Source organism: Balaenoptera acutorostrata, chromosome 2, assembly GCF_949987535.1.
Source record: "Balaenoptera acutorostrata chromosome 2, mBalAcu1.1, whole genome shotgun sequence".
NCBI classification, from domain to species: domain Eukaryota; kingdom Metazoa; phylum Chordata; class Mammalia; order Artiodactyla; family Balaenopteridae; genus Balaenoptera; species Balaenoptera acutorostrata.
The window spans coordinates 179,340,641-179,363,731 of record NC_080065.1 but is presented as its reverse complement, the minus strand read 5'-3'; the positions used below and the strand labels follow the sequence as shown (position 1 = coordinate 179,363,731).

General features: G+C 50.7%; 1 protein-coding gene across 3 annotated transcripts in view; it reads right to left on the bottom strand.

Moving 5' to 3' along the window:
• Positions 1-2,175: 2,175 nt before the first annotated feature.
• OLFM2 (olfactomedin 2) overlaps positions 2,176-23,091 on the bottom strand; it is a 61,203-nt gene continuing 40,287 nt past the window's right edge. For all 3 annotated transcript variants that reach the window (XM_057540836.1, XM_057540835.1, XM_057540837.1), the window contains exons 2-6: positions 7,495-7,644; positions 5,574-5,720; positions 5,111-5,330; positions 4,668-4,774; positions 2,176-3,355 (exon numbers count right to left, since the gene is read on the bottom strand). In XM_057540836.1, the coding sequence (XP_057396819.1) occupies positions 2,678-3,355; positions 4,668-4,774; positions 5,111-5,330; positions 5,574-5,720; positions 7,495-7,644 (1,302 nt within the window). In that variant the 3' untranslated portion in view covers positions 2,176-2,677. The remainder of the gene's footprint in view (positions 3,356-4,667; positions 4,775-5,110; positions 5,331-5,573; positions 5,721-7,494; positions 7,645-23,091) is intronic.

Here is a 23,091-nt window from a genome sequence, read left to right as displayed (position 1 = left end):
GCCTTAGGTGTGTGTCTGTCCTGTGTGACCCGAGGGTCCCCCCATCTGGACGTGACCACCTGCCTCCATGGACCTCCCTCTTCCTTTGTCTAGCTGTGCAGCGGCCAAAACCCAACACAGAAGAACGTTGCTCTTTGGTAAACATGCCCCCAGAGCCCACTCAGCATGCATGATTCAGGAGCTGTGGCTTCTGTCACCTGCTCCACACCCCTCCTGCCCAGAAGTGAGGCCCTAAATCCCAGGCCTTCAGCGTGGTGAGAGTATAGTCTTTGTCACTGGTCTGCCACCTCCCTGCCCAAACTCTACCCAGGGGGCTGGTGTCCACTCTTTTGCCGTTTTCACCAGCTCAGGCTTCTGTGGCCACAGAGCAGGGCTAGAGCCAGTTGCTTCAACTCGGGGTAACATGGGTACTGTCACGGGATGGGCTACAAAGCTTCCCCAATGTAGCCAGATACACATCCACAAAAGGGGAAGTCAGGGTAAGCAGTAGGCAGCCTAGGACACACGCAGATGACACGCAACCCTCGCCTGGGTCCAGGGGCAGGGGGTTATTACTCCTTCCCAACCTTGGTTGGAACAAAAGCCACCAACCCAAAAGTATAAGGAGGGCTGGGCCTGCCTCTGTGTGTGTGTGTGTGTGTGTGTGTGAAAGAGAAGGGGCGCCTGTGGGCATCTGTTTGTGTGTGTGTGTGTGAGAAAGAGAGAAGGGGCGCCTGTGGGCATCTGTCTGATGCCCAATACAGATTGGAGGGTTGGGGTGCAGATGTTCTAGGTGCCCCCGCCCTGTGCCTGTTTTTTGTTTGTGTGTTTGTTTGTTGCTTTTGTGTGTGTGTGTTTGTCTTTTAAAAGCAGGTACAGAGCGAAGTGCCTCTCAAGGTGCTTATCCAGGAATCGATTCTCTTCAATGTCGAACTTGTTAATTTAAATGGAAATTAATTGCGTTTCTTGAAGATTTCTTTAAAAATTGGTTTTAAATGAGTGCATTAGGCAGTCGCATTTATTATTCATTGGTTTCATCGGCAATGCGGCCCCAGCGTCCCGAGTTCCGGGAGATGCCAGCACGGAGCGGAGATGATTTAATCAGGCCATTAATTAGAGACGGGGAGACAGGGAGGGAGGGTTCCTCCCAGAGGAGCAAGTTTGGCCTCGGTGGCCTCAGCAGAGGCGGGCGGGGTGGTTGTCTGGGCCGGTGGGGCTGTTTGCGCAATGTTTCTGCTGGAGATTTCGGGGGGGGGGGCCGTGTGTTGGGGCCAACGCGGGGGTGGGGAGTGGTCAGCACTACCTTTTTTCCCGGTCACAGCTTCAGAGGCGACTGTCTCCCCCGTCTCCTTGCAGTGTGTCACCCAGGCTACCAAAGATCTGGTTAAAATAAAGCCTTCATTTTGTTTTTCCCCTTCTGTGACCCCCTCCCACCCCACCGTAGTCACACTGCCGAGGTTCCTGAGGACTTGGCCTGTGCTTACTTCAGTCTTTTCCCCACACGCTCACACACCCCTTCCCTTCCTGTCTCTGATACTTGCTAGCTTTGCCCGTCCTTCCCCTCCAGGAGCTCCGGTCCCCATGTCGGTCCCCACGTCAGGGACTATCCCTGCCCAAGTCCAGGCACGGGGCCTGGGTGTGTCCAGCAGAAGGGCCCCATGCGCTTTCAGACTTGCTATCTTTTTTTATCAGCTAACTCAGAACAGGTGCAACTCATACAAAATGATTTTGATGTTACAAAGCAAAAAGAGAAGAAAAAGGAAAAATTCTGTGTGCTACCCTCTCATACCCATATTCTTAAAAGCAGCCAAATTGTTTAAAAAAAAACCATTTTAAAAGTTGCCAGGTGGGTCAATGATGCACCTGTGTGATCAGTGAGTGAAAAAAAAAGAAAAAAACAGGACAAAGAATATTCATTGGAGGCCAGTCTTCATCGTTGTGATAGAGTTCTTGGTTATTTGGATCATGTTGTTTGGATCAATTGAAACAACTTTGGATTGCGTATCCTCGCCTGTCTTCCCAAAGGGCTCGCCCTGCCATGGCCCTCTCCCACCCACCCCCTGGGCTGGGCTTACCTGCCCCTGTTCACAAAGCTTGTGGCCTGGGACAAGGGGACCCAGCTGGGATGGGCCTCCAGGCTCACCCTCCCCCTTGCCTCTTCTGCCCCTTCCAGACACACACAGCAGCGGAAGCATCAAATGTCAAAGGTCCCGTTTATTCCAGCAACCCGGAAAGAAAAAGTGTAAATAAAAAAAGAAGCATCCGTGCACTCAACTCCTCAGGTCGGGAGGAGGGGACGTGGAGCGAGGAGGAGGAGGAGGAGGAGGAGGAGGAGGAGGAGGGGTGGGACGCAAAGAGGGAAGGGAGGGAGGGAAGAGAGACAGGCAGAGATAGAGAGCTGGAGAGTCAGATCGATCAAAAGATAGAGAGGCCTCAATAAAAAGAAAGAGCGAAGTATCAAAATCAGAGATCAGTAAAGAAGAGACAATACTGAGAAAACGCACTGACAGAAATACAGAAGCGGAGAATGAAAGCTGGGCACAAAGGTGGAGAGAGAAAAAACAGTACAGGAGGGGAGAGGGAGAGAGAGAGAGAGAGAGAGGGCAGGACAGAGACAGAAAGATAAACTTGGAGGGACACAGGTGGAGGAGAAAGGGCTCCCGTGGCCCTCGCGTGGCTGCGTGAGTGACGGCGGCCCCTAGGGGCCCCCAGCGGTGCTGATGACGTGGAAGAGGGTGACATTGTAGAGCACCTGGTGGCCATTGTTCCAGGTGTAGAGGGCCCGCTCGCGGGGGTTGTAATCCAGCATGGAGATGTGGGAGTACTGGTTGTGGAAGGGCACGTCTGTGTACTCATAGCTGGACGTGTTGGTGAAGTAGGCGAAGTAGACCTTGGCCCCGGCCAGGTGGGAGTTGGTCACGTAGAGCACGCCACAGATCATGAAGGCCTCGCCGGCGCTGCGCTTGGGGTAGCCGGTGTCCCAGGACCGCACGACCTCGAGGGTGTGCGGGTCCAGCCGGCTGACCACGATGTTGCCTGCATTCTGGTTGGTGGTGTACACGGCCCAGAGCCCGCTCTCGTCCACCATGAAGTCCATGTCCGAGAAGCCACCCCAGGAGTAGGGGAAGGTGTTATTGTAGCCGGCCCCAGGGAGACTCCTCTGCACCAGCACAGAACGCGAGCGGAAGTGGTACTTGACCACCACGTTGCTCTGGTACTTGTTGTAGAACAGGGAGCCGTTGTACACCACGTGGCCCGTGCCTGCCCACGGCTGGGGCAGCAGGTGCTGGATAAAGTTCTGGCCTTTGATGAAGTCTCCCAGAGTGCGGAACTCCAGGACCCGCCGGCCCTTGTAATAGCCATCCATGTACCAGACCTACAAGAGAGCCGCTGGTCACTTGTGGACCACCACCGATGACCCAAAGGTCGCAGCAGCCACTCAGGAATCATATGGTCACTAGGGATCAACAGTCACTAAGTGGTCATTACTCAGTCATGGGATGTCCAGTGACCTTTCATGACCTCCCAGTGACTGGGATCATTTGGTCGGGGAGTGCTATTGGTCTCAGACACTCAGAGGACAGTGCTTGATCCCCAAGAATCGGGGAAATTGCAGTCCCCGGTGACTCACTGGGCCTAGGAGTGCACTGGTCATTGGATATGGGATGGCTACTGGTCATTAGGCTGCCCTTGGGCGGTAAGAGGTCACGTGCATCCATTGCCCGTGGGTAATTCCTGTAACCACGAGGTGACCGGCATGAACGCAGCATCCTCTCCGTCAACATCTTTCGCTGTCACCATGGTATTAGCATTTGTGAGTGCCCTTACTCGCGCTGGTTATTGGGCAAAGCATCCTAAAAACTGTAACACTGATGTTATCATAACCGTTTTGAAGATAAGGAAAATTGAGGCTCAGAGACATTAAGGAACCTGCCCAAGTTTCCCAGCTACTAAGAATTGGTAGAAGCGGGATATAACTCCAAGTCTGATTTCTTTCTTTTTTTTTTTTTTTTGGTGCCTCGTGGCTTGCGGGATCTTAGTTCCCCGACCAGGGACTGAACCCACGGCCCAGCAGTGGAAACACCAGTCCTAACCACTGGACCACCAGGGAATTCCCCCCAAACCCAAGCTCTTAACCCCTTGGTTGAACCACCAGGATGTCTGGGAGACCAATGATCACAGTGGGGCAGTGGCTATTTGCTGCCTCTAATCTGTGACACTCAGTGGCTGCCCAGGGACCAACATCCATCACTAGGACAGTCACTAGGCAGTTCATAGATGGTTCCTGTGGATCAGAGGTGATAGGCAATTGTGACCATGGTGGCCACCGGAAGTTTAAAGGTCACTGAGTGGTGCTGGTAGGTCCTAGTCCTCGGGAAGGCACTGGTCACTGGTGGTTACTTTGCAGTCAGTGGTCACTGGGAGCTGGTCATTAGTACTAGTAAGCATTAGTCTCTATACAGTCATTGGAGGTCAGCTGACTTATGGATTCACAGGGCTGGAAAGTTCTTGGTCACTTGGTGGTCTCTAGACAGTCAGGGGGAGGTCCAAGGGCCCTGGAGACCCTAGGACACTCCGCCCTACAAGATAATCATCGATGTGGAACCGCTTGGCACCTAGGGCCAGCCACAGGCTATGTCTCCTCCCCAGTATAGGTTCTGACCCCTGGCGTGGGCACAGTCACTCACCCGGCTATCCGCACTGGGAGCCATCGTGTCAGTCATCCAGGAGCCGAAGCGGGACCCCATGGCCCGAACGGTGATGGGGTTACTGACCCCCGTCAGCTTCCCACAGCCTGGGAGGCAGGAACAGGGGGGGATGAGAGCGGAGGATGGGAAGAGCGCAAGGGAGGCAGGGCAAGGATGAGGTAGTGTGAGCAAACTGAAGAGCTGGGAACAGGGCTGAGGAAGGATCCAGAAATCTGGTCCCAAGGTGGAGTTAGGTTGGGGGTGAGGGACTGAAAGTGTAGGGTCAGGAGCATTTCCAGCTTCTGGGTCTATTTTTGGCCTTGGGTAGGGAGGTCAAGGGTCAAAGTTTCGAAGTTAGAGGTCAAAAGCATGCCCTGGGCACACAGAGGGTTTTGGGGGTTGGGTGTGGAGGCCAGGGGTCAAGATCAAGCAGCAAGGCATACCCAGCTTCTGGGCACAGGCGTGGAGCCGGGCCTCCAGTGCCATCACCCGCTGCTGCAGGTCCTCGTATCCGTAGGCGCCCATCTCCTCCTGGATGGCTGCGAGGCTGCCGGAGAGATTCCTCACCTCCTCCCGCAGGCGCACAATGGTCCTCATGTCCGCCTTGTACTGCTCCAGGACCGAGCTCAGGGGCAACAGCTCCGTCATCCTGCCCTTCAGCTCCTGCTCCCAAGGTGGAACCATTGCTGATCCCAACCCCTGACCAGTGACCCAGACCTGAGCCCGACCTTCAACCCACAACTTCCCCCCTTATCTCTGATGCACACCTGACCCAGCCCACAGTGGACCCTAGATCTGGGCCAGCCAACACTCGGTCCTTCCCAGATGTGACCCCCACGCTGGGAAATAATGGGCACCAATCCCAATTCTTCTCTTGACCTCTGACCTGAACCCAGAAGGACCCACCTGGAAGCTCTTGGCCGAGAGGGACCCGTCGGCCGCCCGGAGCCTCGCATCCAGGCTCCGCATGAGGGTCTCCATGCTTCGCACGTACTGGAGGTCACGGTACGTCCGCAACTCAAGGACCTCCATGGACTGGGAGACGTTCTGAACCTAGGAACTGGGAGGGTTAGGGAGAGCCACACTCCTGTCCCCGTCCCCGGGATGCCACACACAAGACCTGGAGGGGCCAGAGGCCAGACAAACACCCCACCAACCTTCTCCTCCCAACCTTACCAGCAACCTGAGCTCCCAATGGCATGCCCAATCCATCCATTGGCTACTAGTCTGGCCACCACCACCTCCCACCTCTCCCCTCCTCCCTGCTCTCCCTGCCTCCACTCTCGTCCCCAGCAGTCAAGTCTCCACAGAGCAGCCAGACAGAGCTTTTTCTTTTTTCTTTTTTTTTTTTGGCCACACTGCGAGGCGTGTGGGATTTTAGTTCCCCGACCAAGGATAGAACCCGGGCCCCCTGCAGTGGAAGCGTGGAGTCTTAACTGCTGGACCACCAGGGAAGTCCCGAGAGGGAGTTTTTCAAAAGGAAGATTGGATCACCTTCCCCTGCAGACCCTGCGAGCTGGTCCTGCCCCTTTGCCTGCCTACTCGCCGTGTTCATCCACCGCGACTACCAGCCCAACTTCGCTCACATAGATTTGAAGCTTCTTCCCTCCTCAGGGCCTTTGCACTTGCTGATCTCTCTACCTGGAGCGCTGTTCCCTTTGTCTTCGCCGCTGTCTCCTCCTCATCCTTCACATCTCAACTCCAGCATCACCTCCTCAGAGTGGCCTTCCCTGATCACCCTGCCTTAAGCAGCCACTCACCCTCTCCCCCTTATGTGGTTATTTTCTTTCCAGCTATGACTACTACCTGGAACATTCTTATTCATCTGTCTCCTTTAGGTGGGATCCTCAGAGGCAGACCCAGTGTCTGGCTTGTCCACAGCTGAATGTTCAGTAAATACTAGATGCTCAATAAATACCTTTAGGCTAAATGAGGGAACTGAACTTCCCCTTGCCCTGACCTCTCCTAATCCAGACCGACGGCCCCCTAGCTCCCACCTCCACTTGGCTAAGTTGAGTTCCTCCCGGCCAAGGTGAACTCAGAGGCAACGCTGGATGCTTGTTGAAATACACAGACTTTCCTGAACCATCGTTCACGTGACACTTGGAAGTTCTCAGAAAGCCAAGCGCCTGATACCCATCCTGGATGCCACAAAACATTTTTACGGTCATGGTCAACAATCAGGGGACACCACATGGCCATACTGCACTGTTGGGGAAAGCAGTTCTGGTGTCACGGGCAGGGTAGGATCCTACAGAGTTAATGGGTGGAAGACTCCAGTGCCAACAAGGGTCTCTTCTGTCCTCAGCTTCCTCCTCTACAGGATGGCGGTGGGAAGTTGCTAGTCCCTTTCAACACTGACATCAGAGGTGACTAATGGGCAATTCAGCTGGGTAGTGGCAAGGGACAGCAGTCGGCCTCTAAAGGGCACCGAAATATCCTTGGGAATGTATTGAATGGGGACCAGTTTATATCAACCACAATCAGAAGGGGAAGGCATCTTTATGTAAGTCTCTTGGGATGGAGGGTGAGACCCTTCTTAGCAGGTGAGTCTGGCTGAGTGCGTGGTGGGGCCAGAGCTCATGCACCGAGGACTCAGATGCTGCCACTGGGGTTCTCTTTCCCTGTCTCCATACAGTGCTCAGTTTCTCCTCCAAAGAAAGCACTAAACAGATACTGACCGAAATATCCACCTGGAGGGGAACCAGGTCATCCACCAGTTCTGAATAATCTGCATGGCTAGATCTGGCCCCGGCTGACCTGGATGGGGGCAGAGGGCAGGGTGGGAATTGGGAGATTTTCACAAGGGAACCTGGAAGGTTCTTACCTTCTCCATCAGCTGCCGCAGCTCCCGGCTCCGGCCATCGCGGGAGCAGGTGCTCTGCGCGGGGATCACGGCCGTGCAGATGCATTTTCCGTCGGGAGCCTGGGCTGAGGTGTACAGCTGCCAGCCTTCCTCTGGGCTTTGGAAGAGGGTCTGCGGGGAGGTCGGGGTCAGAGAGTGGGAATCCAATGGGGGAATCACCCCATCACTCCTGGGAGAGAAAGGGGGCCCCGGAGAGATGACAGACGTCTTTTGCTGGACCCTTGGCATGTGCCAGACCATGTGCTAAGTGCCAGATGTGTGTGATCTCAATCCCTCCTCCGGGAGACCCATTTTACAGATGATAAGACTGAGGTATGAGAGGTGAAGGAACATGGCAAGGAATTGTGGGACTTGAGCCCTTCCAAAGAGGGGAATTCATTCTCTCAAACGCATGCAACAATGCCTCCATAACCACCGTTAGAACATAGACCCAGACTCCTACCGACCCTCAAACCTGAACCTTCCTCTCTGCTTCTCAACCCACAGTGACAGATGGGCTCTGGATATATCTTGGGGGCCACTAAGCACAACTCTACTATTGTCATTCCCCCTTCCCCCAACCCCTGTTCCTGAGAAGAGGCAGGGTGATGGCCAAAGGGTGACAGACTCCTAGCAGAGACCTCCAAGCCCTTGACTAGAAGGCGTACTTTTAGACTCCTCCTAAACTAAACTTCAAGTCAGTTGATGCTGCTCAGATAATTCAGGGATCAATTATGGCCGTGCTTCCCAAACCATGCTCCTTGGAACCCTGGCAATCTTACCAGGCATGCTGGGAAGAGGGTACTCTGAGGTCAAATATGTTTGTGCATTGCTGAGTGAAACGAGTTTCTTTCTTTTTTTTTTTTGGCCACGCTGTACGGCTTGAGGGCTCTTAGTTCCCCGATCAGGGATCAAACCCGGGCCCTCAGCAGTGAAAGAACAGAGCCCCAACCACTGGACCACCAGGGAATTCCTGAAACGAGTTTCTTTAATGCAGGACCTTTGAAATGCTCATGTTCATCAGGGAACTGACGCTGGTTGTTCAAGTTTTTAAGGGATGTGTGTGTCCTATGGCTCATGTTCATCAGAGCCATAATTTTCCAAAAGTATTAGAAAATATCTAGTGAGTGCCTATTCTATGCCAGGCATGGGTCCGGGATAGGGACTAGGAAGAGAGAGACGAAGAAAGCATATCGATTGCTGCCCATGGATGTGGAGGAGACAGACATGAATTATGGAATCCCGCCATTACTTCTAGAACTATATGCTGCAGTGAATGCTACAAAGAAAGTACAGAGAGTAACAGACCCTCCCAGGCTGAGGGTCTCGGAGGAGGTGCCCCAGGGAAGGGACAAGTAAGCTGAACTTAAGGGATGAGTGAGCCAGGAGAAGGGGAGAGAGGAAGGGACACTTTTGGCACACAAATTCTGACCAATATCTGGAGGGACTGGAGAAACATTGTTCAAAATGCATTGAATCCTCACTGGATGGAATGTGTTGGGCCCCCAGATCAGGCCCCCTTGAGCTTCCCCAGAACGTACTGGAATCAGTCACAAGTCCCAGTCTTTTTGTTTTTAATCAGGGCATGGTGGTCTCATTTGTTCAACAAATATTTGTTAAGCTCCTACTGTGTGTCAGGCTCTGTTCTGGATATTGAAAACATAGTAAACAAAACACAAACACAAAAGCTCCTCTAGGAGTTACATTAAAGTGGAGAGCAACAGAAATAAACAAATAAGTTAACACCAAGTATTTAAAGGGTGATGAGTGCCATAGAGAGAAGTAAAGCAGGGAAGAAATGATGGAGGATGCTAGGGTTGGGGGGTGGTTAGAGATTGCAGTTTTAGGGGCCCTGGGAAGGGCTTAATGAGAAGGTGTCATTTGAGTAAAGACCTGAAGGAGGTGAGGGAGGAGCCATGAGGATATCTGGGGAAAGATGTTCCAGGCAGAGAGAACAGCAAGTGCAAAGGCCCTGAGGCCGGACCATGCCTGGTATGTTTGGGAAACATGGAGGAGGCTAGTGTGGCTAGAACAGAGTCACCGAGGGGGAGATTGTGTGTGGGGTGGGGGAGATGAGGACAGGGATGGGACAGGACAGCATGTGCAGGGCCTTGTGGACCATGGGGAGGACATTGATTTTTACTCTGAGTGAGGTAGGAGCCAAGGAGGGTTCTGTGCATAGGATGGACAGGACCTGACCCAGGTGTTCACAAGCGCCCCCTGGCGGCTGTGGGGGGAACAGACTGTGGGTGTGGGGTGGCAAGGGTGGGAAACCAGGGCAGAGGTGACTGCAAGAGTCCAGGCAAGCGATGATGGGTGGAAACCGAGGAGATGGGAAGTAGAAGATGCTGGTCCTATCCAGAATGCATTCCTAAGACAGGGAAGAAAGTCTGATAAAACCCCAAGTGTTTTACAGAGAAACAAAGCTTCACCATCATGGATCATTTGCACAGCCGCTACTTATCACCCTGCAGAGGCTGTTCCCATGAGCTGTAGCAGAGATAAGCCAGGCTGTGAGTTATGAGCAATCCCAGAGACTCCAGCTGCTAGCCCACCTTTTTCTCTCCCACTCAATAAAGTCTTTTATTTTTTTTTAAGCTTTTTGGAATGTGAACAAGTGATATCACTGTACAGATGAGCTTGACTCCTCTGCTAATTTATAAGAAAAAAATAAATAAACCATTCATAGATGCCATCTGAAACTATTGTAATTAGTCATTCTTTGAGCCTTATGTACACACTTCGGAGGTTAAGGGAACCCCCTCTTTACAACTCCATGTTTCCCCGGCGGAGGAATGAAGTCACTCACCTTCCCAGGCTCCCTTGCACGCAGGCATGGTCCAGGTGGAGCCCACACTCCAGCCTTACTGCAGAGCGCCCAGGATCCCCAATGCCAAGGGCTTCCTCGTGTGGTCGGAGCCCACCCCGCCTTTGCACTGGGCAGGCAGAAGCACCTCCCACCCGGAAGTCCCCACGGAGTTCGTGATAAATACCAGCCCTCTCGCCTCTCCAGTGGGAGAACTCTGGGGTGCCTGCTGCCTGCAGTTTCCCAGAGGATCCCATGGGGATCTGTGCTCCAGGTGCCCACAGTGGCACCCTTAGATTGCCCTGCCTGGGTTTCCTTCACTTCCCATCTCCCTTTTGGCACTGGTTCCTCCTGGAATCGCCTCCCAGCTAAGTATTTGCACTCAACTCCTCTCATCCAGCTCTGCTCCTGAAGAAGCCTGACCAAAACCAAGAAAGATGGCCTAAGACAAAAAGGGTGACCCAGAGGGGGAGGGATAAATTAGGAGGTTGGGATTAACATACACATACTACTCTATATAAAATAGATAATCAATAAGATCCGACTGTATAGCACAGGGAACTCTATTCAATATTCTGTAATAACCTGTATGGGAAAAGAATCTGAAGAAGAATAGATATATGTATATGTATAACTGAATCACTTTGCTGTACACCTGAAACTAACACTACATTGTAAATCAACTATACTCCAGTATAAGATAAAACTTTAAAAAAAAAAAAAGAAAAGTGATTCAGGAGTGCCTTCCCCTTTGGTTCTAGGAGAATGCAGAACTAGCTTCACCTTTTTTCATGACAAATACAGTTCTTAAAAAACAAAAACAAAAAAGACAAAACCATGAACTTGAGTCCAAACATCTCCATCTGTGCTCCCCTGGCTCTGATCCCCAAGCAATTTGGATAGAACCCCCCGAAGGTTCTCATTTGTGCAGAGACAAAGCAGCCCGGTTCAACATAATTAACATCCCCTTCCTACATTCTGTAGCGTGTCCTTTGAAGCAAACAAGCCATTTTCTCTCAACACACGAAATATTGAATTGTAAAAGAGAAGCAAGATTTAAATGGCGCAGAGAGAAGGCCTCCACGGCTTTCCTAAAATAATTGTCTGCGTTGGACGCACCTCGCTGGAGTGTTCTCTGCAGCAGAGTAATTAAATGCTCGGGGTTTGGCTGCCAAATCTCAGCAAGGCCAAGAGCCTGAGTTTCGCCCATTGGGTTCAAGTTCAAATACACAGTCAATTCATGTCCTTGGGAACCCATTGGAATGTCCTGGAAGGCTCCGTGTTTGACAGTCCAAAGGCTAGCTCTCTCAGACTGGGTTTAGCTTCAAACCAAAGTCATGAATTCTCAGAGGTCACAGTCCTAGGGATAGAGAACGCCTATAACTAAGGGAAATGTTTGTAACAGCAGGTGTGAGAGCCGCGGAGCTCTCCCGGTACAGACACTTCTGATCTGGTGGCCTGTCTCACCTCACATGTGGCAAATGCAATGGGGAAGCCAGCCGCCCTCTTGGCTGAGTTGCTGGTTTCAAGTTCAATATTCTTGCTAATGGGCTCTAAGCAGGTAAGCAATGCATTCAAGTAGCTCTTCCTCATATTGCCTTTTCTGGCTGGGATTTTTCAAATGCTTTCACCCAGGCTGCTGCCCCGATTAAGCAGCAGTCTCTGTAACAACAGGTCCAGGATTGACTGAGTACAAGACACGCAGGAAAAGTTTTTCTAGCTCTCGCGTCCGGGATCATCAGCTCAGCCTACAGCTCCGTCACCTACGTCTTGGTTCAAAAAACAATTCTTGGTTCTTCCGGGGGCCGAGGGATTGCTACAGGATCCCAGGGGCAGCCAACCATTGAGCACTGGCTATTGGGGATTAGCAAACAGGAAAAGAGCAAGCAGCTGCCTCTTAATAATCAAGGATATTATTGCGTTTGAGGCTGGATAATTTAATCAGGAAGCAGAAGTGGCTTGGGGCTCATATATTTATTTGTTGGCTGCCTTGTTCCAGAGAGGACTGCAAGTGGTTTACAAGGATATGTAAAATACCACACGATAGCTCCAATTAAATAGGAGAACAGGAATTAGATATTTCTGGAGGGCGGTCTGCCAATCCAGAGCCAAAGCCTTAAGGTTTCTGCATTTGTATTTAACCCAGCCAATCTGAGTCTAAGAATTTAGCCCAGGGAAATCATGTGACAAGCACTCAATTGCTACAAGAATGCTCATTAAAGTGCTGTCTAAAATTGGACAACTGGAATTTTTTCCCCTCCAGTCGTTTGCCAGTAGGGGCATTGATTTTAAAACTCTACAAGAGGGAATACTATGCAGCCATTAAAATCGGGGACAAGCAGGGATTTTTATCCCTATCTTCAAATTTACCTTCTAAGTTTTCTACAATAAACACATATTGTTCTTCTGAAGTTGTTTTTCAGTCCGTTTAAAGTTTTGTGGCTTTTTTTTTTTTTTTTTTTTTTGCAAGGAAGAGAGAGAAAAAGTGGGGACATAGAGCCAGAAGTGAGGCTAAGAAAAACCCATCCCTTAAAAACTTGAACAAGCAGCATATGGTTGGGCCATAAATTTGGCTTCACGCTCCTTAGCAGCCAACTCAAAAAGGGAAAGCTGGTCATTTATGCGGCTCCCAGTGTCCTGAAACAAAAACACACCAGATGCTTGGAGAAAACTTAACTATTTTTAGTACCAAGAACAGGCAAGGATCTCTCCCACGGTCCTCCCAAAAAGGAGTCCGTGTGATGTCACCAGCATCTTTCCAGACAACATCCTTACAATGGAAATGACTCGTTTCTTCTGGATGTTCCTTCTTCCTACTCAGCTGGTAGAGTAGAGCCAGGTGGTTAAGAGCAGGGTCTGAGGGTCAGGCTGCCTGGGTTGATGTCCTGGCCACTCACTTGCCGTGTGAGTTGTTTAACCTCCCCGTGCCTCTGTGTCCTCATCTGTAAATTGGACACGGTAATTTGTACCTACCTCACAGCGTTGCTGGGAAGCTTGGATGAGTCAATACCATACGTGTGAGAGGGGACTTCCCTGGTGGTCAAGTGGTCAAGATTCCACGTTCCCAATGCAAGGGGCACGGGTTCAATCCCTGGGTGGGGAATTAAGATCCTGCATGCCGCATGGCGTGGCCAAAAAAAAAAAAAAAAAACTATACTTGTGAGCAATTAGAACAGCCATCAGCATGTAGTAAGTGCTACAGAAGTGTTTGCTATTGTTATTATTATAATCCTCATGATGCTCTAAAGCCAATTTGGTAACGTCCTAAAGTCAAAATGGTTTGAATTTGATGCGGGCACTGAACTGAGATGATCTGGAAGAATGGGTGAAAGTCCATTGGATCTGGGGCTGAGAACGCAAGATGATGATTAAGTCACAGCCAGATGGCAGCGAGAGAGAGAAAGAGAGACAGGGTGTCGAGTCCTACCAAAGACAGACAGAGACACTGCTCCATCCTACTCGCCACGTGACTCGGCCAGTTCGGTTTCTGGTCCTAGTTACATCTCCCTGATGTAATTTGGTGGAGGGGAGTCCTGTTTCAGTGTAACAGGCAATCAACAAAGCTCATGGGACTCCCCTGGCGGTCCAGTGGTTAAGACTCCGCACTTCCACTGCAGGGGGCGCGGGTTCAGTCCCGTAGGGGAACTAAGATCCCACATGCCATGCGGTCCAGCCAAAACAAAACAAAACAAACAACAACAACAACAAAACCCCAAGGCTCACACAGCCGTGTTCTCTGTGGTCCATCCTCCAGGCATCCTCCTCTTCCTGGAGCACACCATGCTTTTTCCCACCTTCAGGTCTTTGCACTGGCTGGTCCTTCTGCCATCAAAACTCTTGCCCCATCTCATGGCTGGGCTAACCCTTCCCCATTTCTAGGGCTCAAGCATAAACGTCTCTTCCAAAAGCAGCCTCCACTGTCCCTTCCCCATTTTACCCACTTCTCAAGGCATCCTGTGCTTTTTGCCCCGAATACTTGTATTTCTTACTGTATGTCAAGCCTTGTTCTAAGCACTTTGCATGCTTTAACTGATGGAATTCTCACCATGGCACTAGGAGGCAGGCACTGTCATTATCTACCTTTGAGAGGTGAAGAAAACTAGGGGAAAGAGGGCTCAAATCTCTTGCCCAGAGCTTCACAGTCTATAAGTGGCGGAGCTGGGATTTGAACACAGGCCACATAGCTCCACAGTCTACACCACCATGCTGCACCTCCCTTGTTCTCCTTCAAGCCCTGATCACAATGGCCATTGGGACCTCTTGGGTGTGACCACTGGCTCAAAGCCTGCCTCCGCCCCCCGGACGGGAAAGAGCATGGGGAAGGGGAGTTCTGTCTGCTTTGCTCATTGCTGAATCCCCCAGGCATGATGAATGTTTGTTGAATGATTAGATGCTGATGGGCAAACAGCCTATCACGGATTCACCATGCATTTCCCCTCCACCACGAAATCGGTTTCCGTCTCTCCCAGGGAGGGACTGTCTGAGATCAAGTTGCAGATCATCTGAGGCAGGCACAGAGGCGGCGGCAGCTTCCCTCTGACTGCAGGGACGGCAGAAAGGCCATGACGAATGCTCAGGGACATACCTATCTGCCACGTCTCAGCCGTGACGGGGCCTGAGTCCCTTTGGAGGGCTTGAGATAATAGCAGGCTGCCCCTGTCAAACCTAGCAGTATGGGGCAAATCCCCACTGAGTGATAAGCTTGACAGGCTTTAAAGAAGATATCAGCTCACCGGTGCCGGTGCTGAGATGGAGAACCAGAACCTCCCTCAGTCTGAGCAGCTGGGGCTTGGCCTGTGAGAGTCTGTGGCCAGGGGAGGGGCTGAGATGGGATGAGGGGGGTGACTGTGAGTTCATTCATTCATGCATTCATTTTTTTTTTTTTTTTGGCCGCGCCCTGCGGCTTGCAGGATCCTAGTTCCCCGACCAGGGATTGAACCCAAGCCCTCGGCAGTGAAAGCACTGAGTCCCAACCACTGGACCGCCAGGGAATTCCCGATTCATTTATTCATTCGTTCCCTTCCAATGCAGATAACCCATCTTGCCCTGAGAGGCTATTCAGGCTGGCATACACCACCTCTCACCCTCTGAAGCCAGCCAAGCCATGGCAGAAGACCCCCATTGCCCCTTGGGCCCCGGTCCAGACATACATTCCCAGATGTCTTAGGTTATGCCATTACAGTGCCAACGTGGACCAAAATGAATGAAATAGACTTCCTTGGGAAAGGTGGGAAGAGACACAGGTCTCTGAGTTTGACTGACTGCCCTCCCTGGGGTCCTTCTCCCTGGAGAAGGCTTGCCTTGTGCAAGAATTTACAAACGCAGTCCATTCCCTTGCAGTGTGGCCCAGACTGTCGGAAACACCGTGGATGCCCGCAGACAGCCCTAAGGGTAGGGTTTATGGACAGAGGTCTGCGTCCAGGCTACAACACGAGGGCCCCAGTTTGCTTTGAGAAAGGACAAGTTCCTCCCCGTCCCCAGCACTCAATAACACCCCATTTGAGGAGACCCCTCAGGGAAGAAACAAACCCTCATTCGAGTCTCCTGAATCTCACCAGCCTACATTCAGATTCCCAATGACTCCTGAGCTCTTTATCACCCCAGGGCCTTTGAACATGCTGTTCACCCCCACAGTCATCCAGGTGAGCCATGATGAGGGCTTGCACCAGGGTAGATGGAATGGGGACAGCAAATGGGTAGATTCCTATGTTTTAAAGGCAGAGCCCGGGACTTCCCTGGCGGTCCAGTGATTAAGACTCCGCGCTGCCACTGCAGGGGGCACAGGTTTGATCCTTGGTTGGGGAACTAAGATCCCACATGCCACACGGCACAGCTAAATAAATAAATAAATAAATATAAAGGCAGAGCCCACAGAATTTGAGGGACTAGATGTGGGGTGGAAGGGAAAGAGGGGAGTTGAGGACGAGTCCAACTTTTGGGGCCCAAGCAATGGAGTGCATGGATGGGGGGTACCATTTATTGAGCTGAAAAAGGCTGGAGGAGGAGCCCATGTGGAGTAGGGTGGGGAGGAAAATTAGAGGGGGGATGAAAATCAAGAGTCCAGCCTGAAGGCATGTTCCATTTATGCTGCTTGTGACCACCTCCAAGTGGAAATATCAAGTAGGTAGCTGGGGAGAGGAGGAGAGAGGGTTTGGCTAGACATACATATTTGGGTGCCCTCAGCAGAGAGATGGGATTAAAAGCCATGAGAAGCCTCTCCTACTGGTTTTTTATTTTATTTAACACTTACGGAGTGCTCTTTGCTATAGACTGTTTCTGTCTCCCCAGAATTCATATGTTGAAAACTAATCCCCAATGTGATAGTATTTTGGGGTGGGGTCTTTGGGAGTCAGATTAGTGCCCTTATAAGACACCCCAGGGCGCTCCCTGAACTCTTCTGCTGTGTGAGAACACAGCGAAAAGACACCATCTATGAACAAGGAATCTGGTCTCACCGGGCACTGAATCTACCAGCACCTTGATCTTGGACTTCCCAGTCTCCAGAATTGTGAGAAATAAATTTTGTTGTTTAAGCCACCCCGTCTACAGTGTTTTTGTTATAGCAGCCTGAACGAACTAAGATGCTCTTCTAAGCTGCTTTACAAATTTTAAATCCTTGTAGCCTCCCCTCCCCCAATGAGGTATGTACTAACATTAGCTCCATTTTACGGATGGAAAAACTGAGGCAGAGAGAGGAAAGTTAGTTGCCCAAACTCACAGAGCAAGTGTCTGAGCTGAAATTTGGACCCCAGCCTGTGAGACTCTCAAGTCCTCACTCTTAGCCGCTATGCTCATGGGAGAAGACTCTCTCTCTCCATGGAAGCTTGGCTTCAAGCCTTGCATCCACTGATCCATTCTCCCCAGAGAAGCCAGAGCCAGCTTTCAAAGTGTCACCCCCGGGCTTCCCTGATGGCGCAGTGGTTAAGAATCCGCCTGCCAATGCAGGGGACACGGGTTCGAGCCCTGGTCCAGGAAGATCCCACATGCCGCGGAGCAACTAAGCCTGTGCGCCACAACTACTGAGCCCGTGTGCTGCAACTACTGAAGCCCAAGCGCCTAGAGCCCGTGCTCCGCAACGAAGAGTAGCCCCCGCTTGCCGCAACTAGAGAAAACAGTGCACAGCAACGAAGAACCAAAGCAGCCAAAAATAAATAAATTTACAAAGTGTCACCCCCCACATTGGACCCTTCATGGCCCCCAGTGCCCTCAGTATAAAGCCCAAATGCCACGTGGATGCACCCACCAGTCCTGCCCACTTGGGTATGGCTGAATTCTCAGCCTCACTGTTTCCTTGTCTTCACCCACATACAGCTGTTTCAGTTCCCATTTCTGCCTCTGGATCTTTGTCCGTGTTGTGTTCTTTGCTTAGGACACTCTCCCTCTCCTCCTTCACACGGGGAAAATCTGCTCAGGTCTCAGCAGAGTGGGGTGTTCTGGTTCCAGGATGGACCCCTCCCTTAAATGGTCCCCATCCCCACCCCCTCACACACACACCCATACACACACAGAGTCCTGTGACAGTGGGATACAGCAGTTCTATGCAAAGGAAGGTCCTTTAGCATCATAAAAATGACAGTAGTTGTAATAGTAATTATTATTATCCTCCTCCTCATCAATAACAATTAACATTTATGGAGCATATCTTGTAAGCCAGGCTCTATTCTAAGGGCTTTGCAGCTCATTTCTCACCAATCCTCAGAAGAACCCTACAAGGTTGAACCCATAATACATGTCCAAATCCTGGATCTGCCACTTACTCTTTGTGAGTTTCTAAGCAGATCACTTTGCCTCTTTCACTTGTAAAATGGGAACCAAAACCATCCCTTCCCCTTCCTGCCTAGTCCCCCCCATGCACACACACACTTAAGTGTAAGCTGCCTGATGGTTGAATTTTCATCCTTTCCTTCCCCTGCTCTGCTCCGTATGGTTGAGAACTACATCTCTCACACTCCTTTGCTTTCAGAAAGGTTCAGCCAATGGGAGGCATTCATGGAGGATATGAGGGCAGGACAAGGGGAGAAGCAGCGGTATTTCCCTGCTTTCTCTGCCTCCTGTGCTCCAGCATTGGTTCCATGGCTTCAGCCCCCCACTGATAGTCCCACACCTGGGCTCTGTTTATACCACCTCTTCTATCCAACGCCCCACCACCACCCGTCCTAGGGGAATAAATGCTCTCGGCTGTTGCTAATCTCTGGTTTTCATTTCCATCTCTGTTTAGTTTTTCATCTCTTCCATCATCTTTGTAACCAATTCCCTGAACTAAAATCCCCGAAAGCCCTAGAAGAGTTGTTTCTCTAGTCAGCCTCTGAAGGGTATAGTAACTAACTGCTCAGTAAATACTGTGCATGAACAGCCAGCTGTAGACCTTATCACACAGGCTGCTTCAGTCCAAATTCTGATCTACTCCTTCCTGTGTGACCTTGGGCAAGTAGCTTAACCCCTCTGTGCCTTTCTTAATCTCTCTGTTTCCTCGTCTAAAAGTTGGGATAATAACGGCCAGGCTTCACAAGGTTCTTGTGAAAATGATGAATTGGTACATGTCAAGAGTCAGTCACGGTGCCTGGTATATTGTGACTGCCCAGTCAGTGGGAGCTTTTATATCAATTCACGGAACCAGCACTGTTCTAGAACTGTTCCATGTCCCCTGCTGACTTTTTTTTAAATAAACTTTTTATATTGGAAGTATTTTATATTTTATCTTTTTAATTATTTTTTTTTAATGGATCCTTTTTAATTTTATTTTTTGGCTGCACTGCGGGGCACGTGGGATCTTAGTTCCCCGACCAGCAACTGAACCCGCGTCCCCTGCAGTGGAAGCATGGAGTCTTAACCACTGGACCGCCAGGGAAGTCCCAGAAGGATTTTAGATTTACAGGAAAATTGTAAAGATAGGACAGAGAGCTTCCATACGCCCCTCACCCGATTTCCTTTGTTGTTAACATCTTACATATCCACGGCACATTTGTCACAACTAAGAAACCAGCATTGTTTCATCACTCTTACTAAACTCCAGACTTTATTGGGATTCCTCCAGTTTTTCCACTCATGTCTTTTCTGGTCCAGAATCCCGTCTAGGATTCCACATTGCATTTAGTTGTCACATCTCCTTAATCTCCTCTGGTCTGTAATAGTTTCTTCATCTTTCCTTGCTCTTCATGACCTTGGCAGTTTTGAGGACTACTGGTCAGAGACTTTGTAGAATGCCCCACCAGCTTTGAAGGGCGGGAAGCAGGTCCTAATTTCTCCCTGAGGTTTCCCTGGCTCACAGCCCAATGCCTAGCATGCAGTAGCTTCTTCACAGACACTTCCTGAATGAATGAATGAATACAAGAATGGCAGTCATTTATTTCTTTATCCTCCCGCACTCCGTGTTCTGCAGGCATCCCTGCCAGAGTCTAGATCTAGAAAAGTTCACAGCGAAATAAAAGCTCTTCTCCTTTCAGAAAGTTTCGTTTTTGATCCTTTCTTTGTAGACATCAAGGATTCATTTCTTTAATATTTAGGGGCTTTTGTACCAAAGGGAAGCAGCTACATTTGTATCAGACGTCTCATTTTTCAAGGCAAGTGAGAGAGATTTTTTTCTAGCAAGACGGGGATTCTTCCTTCCCAGAGCTATCATTTGATTTCTGTTTCTTCCTTCCTGGCCTTCGGGCAGGTGGCAGAGTGGGGGTGAGGGGCTACGGAATTATCCACATTTAAAAAAAATCTTTTGGCCTCGCTGTGCGGCATGTGGGATCTTAGTTCCCTGACCTGGGATCGAACCTGCAACCCCTTCAGTGGAAATGCAGAGTCTTAACCACTGGATGACCAGGGAAGTCCCATCCCATTACCCACATTTTTATGTCCTCTCTGTCATAGCACAGGGAAGATTAATTAGAACCTTGCAAAGTTGCCGAGACTGAATCGGCCTCAGGACCTGGTGCAGGAAGTGGCCTGGCTGTCACGTGATGGAGATGAATTAGAAGCTTTATTTCCCATCCCTCTGAATGGCTCAATATTTGCCACAGGGACCAAGAGACTTGCCTTTAGGTACACAGAGCTTGCCCCTTTTTAACATTAGCTGGTCAGAAATGGGAATTCCCTTTAACCACACAGGCCTGTGGGTCCGGCTGCTTTTTATTTCTCAGCTCTGGGAGGCCAAGGTGAAACCAGGGAATGTAAGGAAAATACCCACGTCAAGGTCATTTCCCTGCCACCACAGTCCCTGCTGCTGGAAGACACTGGCCCAGGTTTAATCTCTCTCCTGAAGTTTGTCAGAAGTAAAAATGAGCCTGGGTGAGCTTTTCTGACAATTCTCTCAACCTATAGGAATTCAATTTCTGGCTTGGGCATAAATTTGCAGCCATCGGTGCCTGCGGTAGGGGATGGGCACATTGGCTGGAGCTGGATCTCTGAAATCAATCCGTCGGTGCACGGAAAATGTCGTCACGGGGGAAGATGACCTTCTGTGACTGGCTCAGGAATCTCACGCCGGGAGCCAGGGATGCCCCTGCACAAAATGGAAGTGTTTGCTATGAGGCTCCTAGGCGGGGGATGGAGGGAGGGAGGCCTTGAAGGCTGGATAGTGTGGCCAGGAGGTAACAGGGGCCCGATCTGCTGGCTAATAACTCACAGGGACAGCCAGGCATCAGCACTGCCTGAAAACTGACTTCCGTGGGCTCCGTGTGCGCCGCTGGGGGTGGCAAGTTAATTTGGGGTCCAAACCTTTTATCCTTTGGCTACACCTTGGACTCACATTCAGGATTTCAAAGACAGGCATTCAATTCCCCCAGCCAAGGTGAGGCAACAGAGCATGGTCATTTAGGGCACCGAATCTGGAGCCAGGTCGCCTGGGTTCCGATCTCAGCTCTGCTGTGTGACCTTGGGCGAGTGACTTAGCCACCCTGGGCCTCTGTTTCCCCACTAGTAATATGGAGCTAAGAATAGTACTGATGTCACTGAGGTTGTTAGTGTATTCGAATAGCTTAACATCGGCAATGGAATATACACGTAAGTGCAATAAAATTAATTATGGTATGAAAATAAGCAAATAGAGGGAATTCCCTGGTGTCCCAGTGATTAGAACTCGGTGCTTTCACTGCCAGGACCAGGGTTCAATCCCTGGTCGGGGAACTAAGATCCCGCAAGCTGTGCAGCGCAGCCAAAAAAAAAAAAAAAAAAGGCAAATAGGTGCTGACAGGGAATCCAAAAAGGCAGCCCAGTATCTGGGGCTCAGACAGTCTGCATTTAAATCCTGGCTCTGGGTTACCTTGGGCGAGTTACTCTCTCTGCGCCTCAATTTCCTCAAAGCGGAGAAGAGTGATGACAATGTTGGTTTTTGAGGGTTAAGGGAGCTAAGATATTTGAAAGACAAAGAGGCGATTATAAAACAGCGCAACAAAGCCGTGATGGAGCAAGCACAAGTAAGAGCAGAGGATGGCTACGGGGCCTGGTTACAAGGGTTCCAGGCAAAGGGAACAGCATGTGCAAAGGCATCCCACAAACACTGATTGAGCACCTACTCTGTGCCAGGTACTGGAGATACAGCAGCAAACAGGACAGGCAAAGATCCCTGTTCTCGCAAAGATTCTACTCCAGTAGGGAGAAGATGGTGCACGATTTGAAGCTCAAATCGGGAGGCCTGGAGATGAGCTGGATATTTTGTTTGCCCCTCCAGGTCCTCCCTCCCCACTTCTCCATCCGCTCTGTGCTCCGGGAGGCTGATCCCTGCAGCCTCCACCTCCCAGAAGCCCCCGCCCTCCAGCTTCCAGCGACGTCTGGCCAGTGAGTGTGACCACAGGAGACTGGGGTGGGGGGCAGGCAGAGGAAAGAGTCTGGGGTATTGAGTTCCCTGGTTCCCTTCCTGCCAAGCAATGGTTTCACGGTGGCAATGTTCCTCTCCTGACACTGGTGGCTCCTCTGGGCATCCCCCCAGGATGTCAAGCCCAGAATGTCCAGAAGCAAGCGTAAAAGCAGTGGTGATGTAGCTGGTACTGTACTGTACTTTTCAAGGTATTGTACTGTACGATTAAAAATGTTTTCTTTATTTATCGTGTTTGTTTGTTTTTTATGTATTATTTGTGTGAAAAGTATTATACACCTATTACAGTACAGTGCACAATAGCCGATTGTGTTAGTTGGGTACCTAGGCTAACTTTGTTGGACTTACGAACATGATCTCAGAACAGAACTCATTTGTATAGAGGGGGACTTAACTGTACAGTCATATTCTGAGGTCCTGAGGGTGCGGACTTCAACATATGAATTTGTGGGGTGGGGGGGGGGGACATCGTTCAGCCCATAACCATGTGTGAGCAGAGAAAAGATCTGGTCAGGAGGATCATTGAGGGTGGGCTGGTTAGAGCAAGACAGAGAGGCAGAGAAATCCACCAGCAAGATTCAGGTGAGCACATTGGGGGGCTGGCTCGGCCCATCCTTTGAAGTTTTCCAGAGCTTTCAAAAAAATGGATCTCAAAGAAAACAGCTCCGGCCGCGAGGCACATTCTCCGCTCGGCGGGCAGGAGGCGGTGATGGCCACCTGGGTCACCGGAGCCCTTTGTTAGTGTGAACGGCCCACTTGAAGGGAAATCGATCCTGGCTAAGCACAGAGCAGCTGCTCCCAGCCACAGCTGCTGTAGAGAGGCCCTTTGCCCCTGTCCTCCAGGGCTGGGACAGGAGCCAGCAGGAGCCCGAGGACTGTTCTACCAGGTCGTGGGTCCCAGAAGGGCCTTCAACCAGCATGCATTGCGACTGCCGGCTCCTGCATTGGTCCAAGGTGGAGTTTCAGCATCACC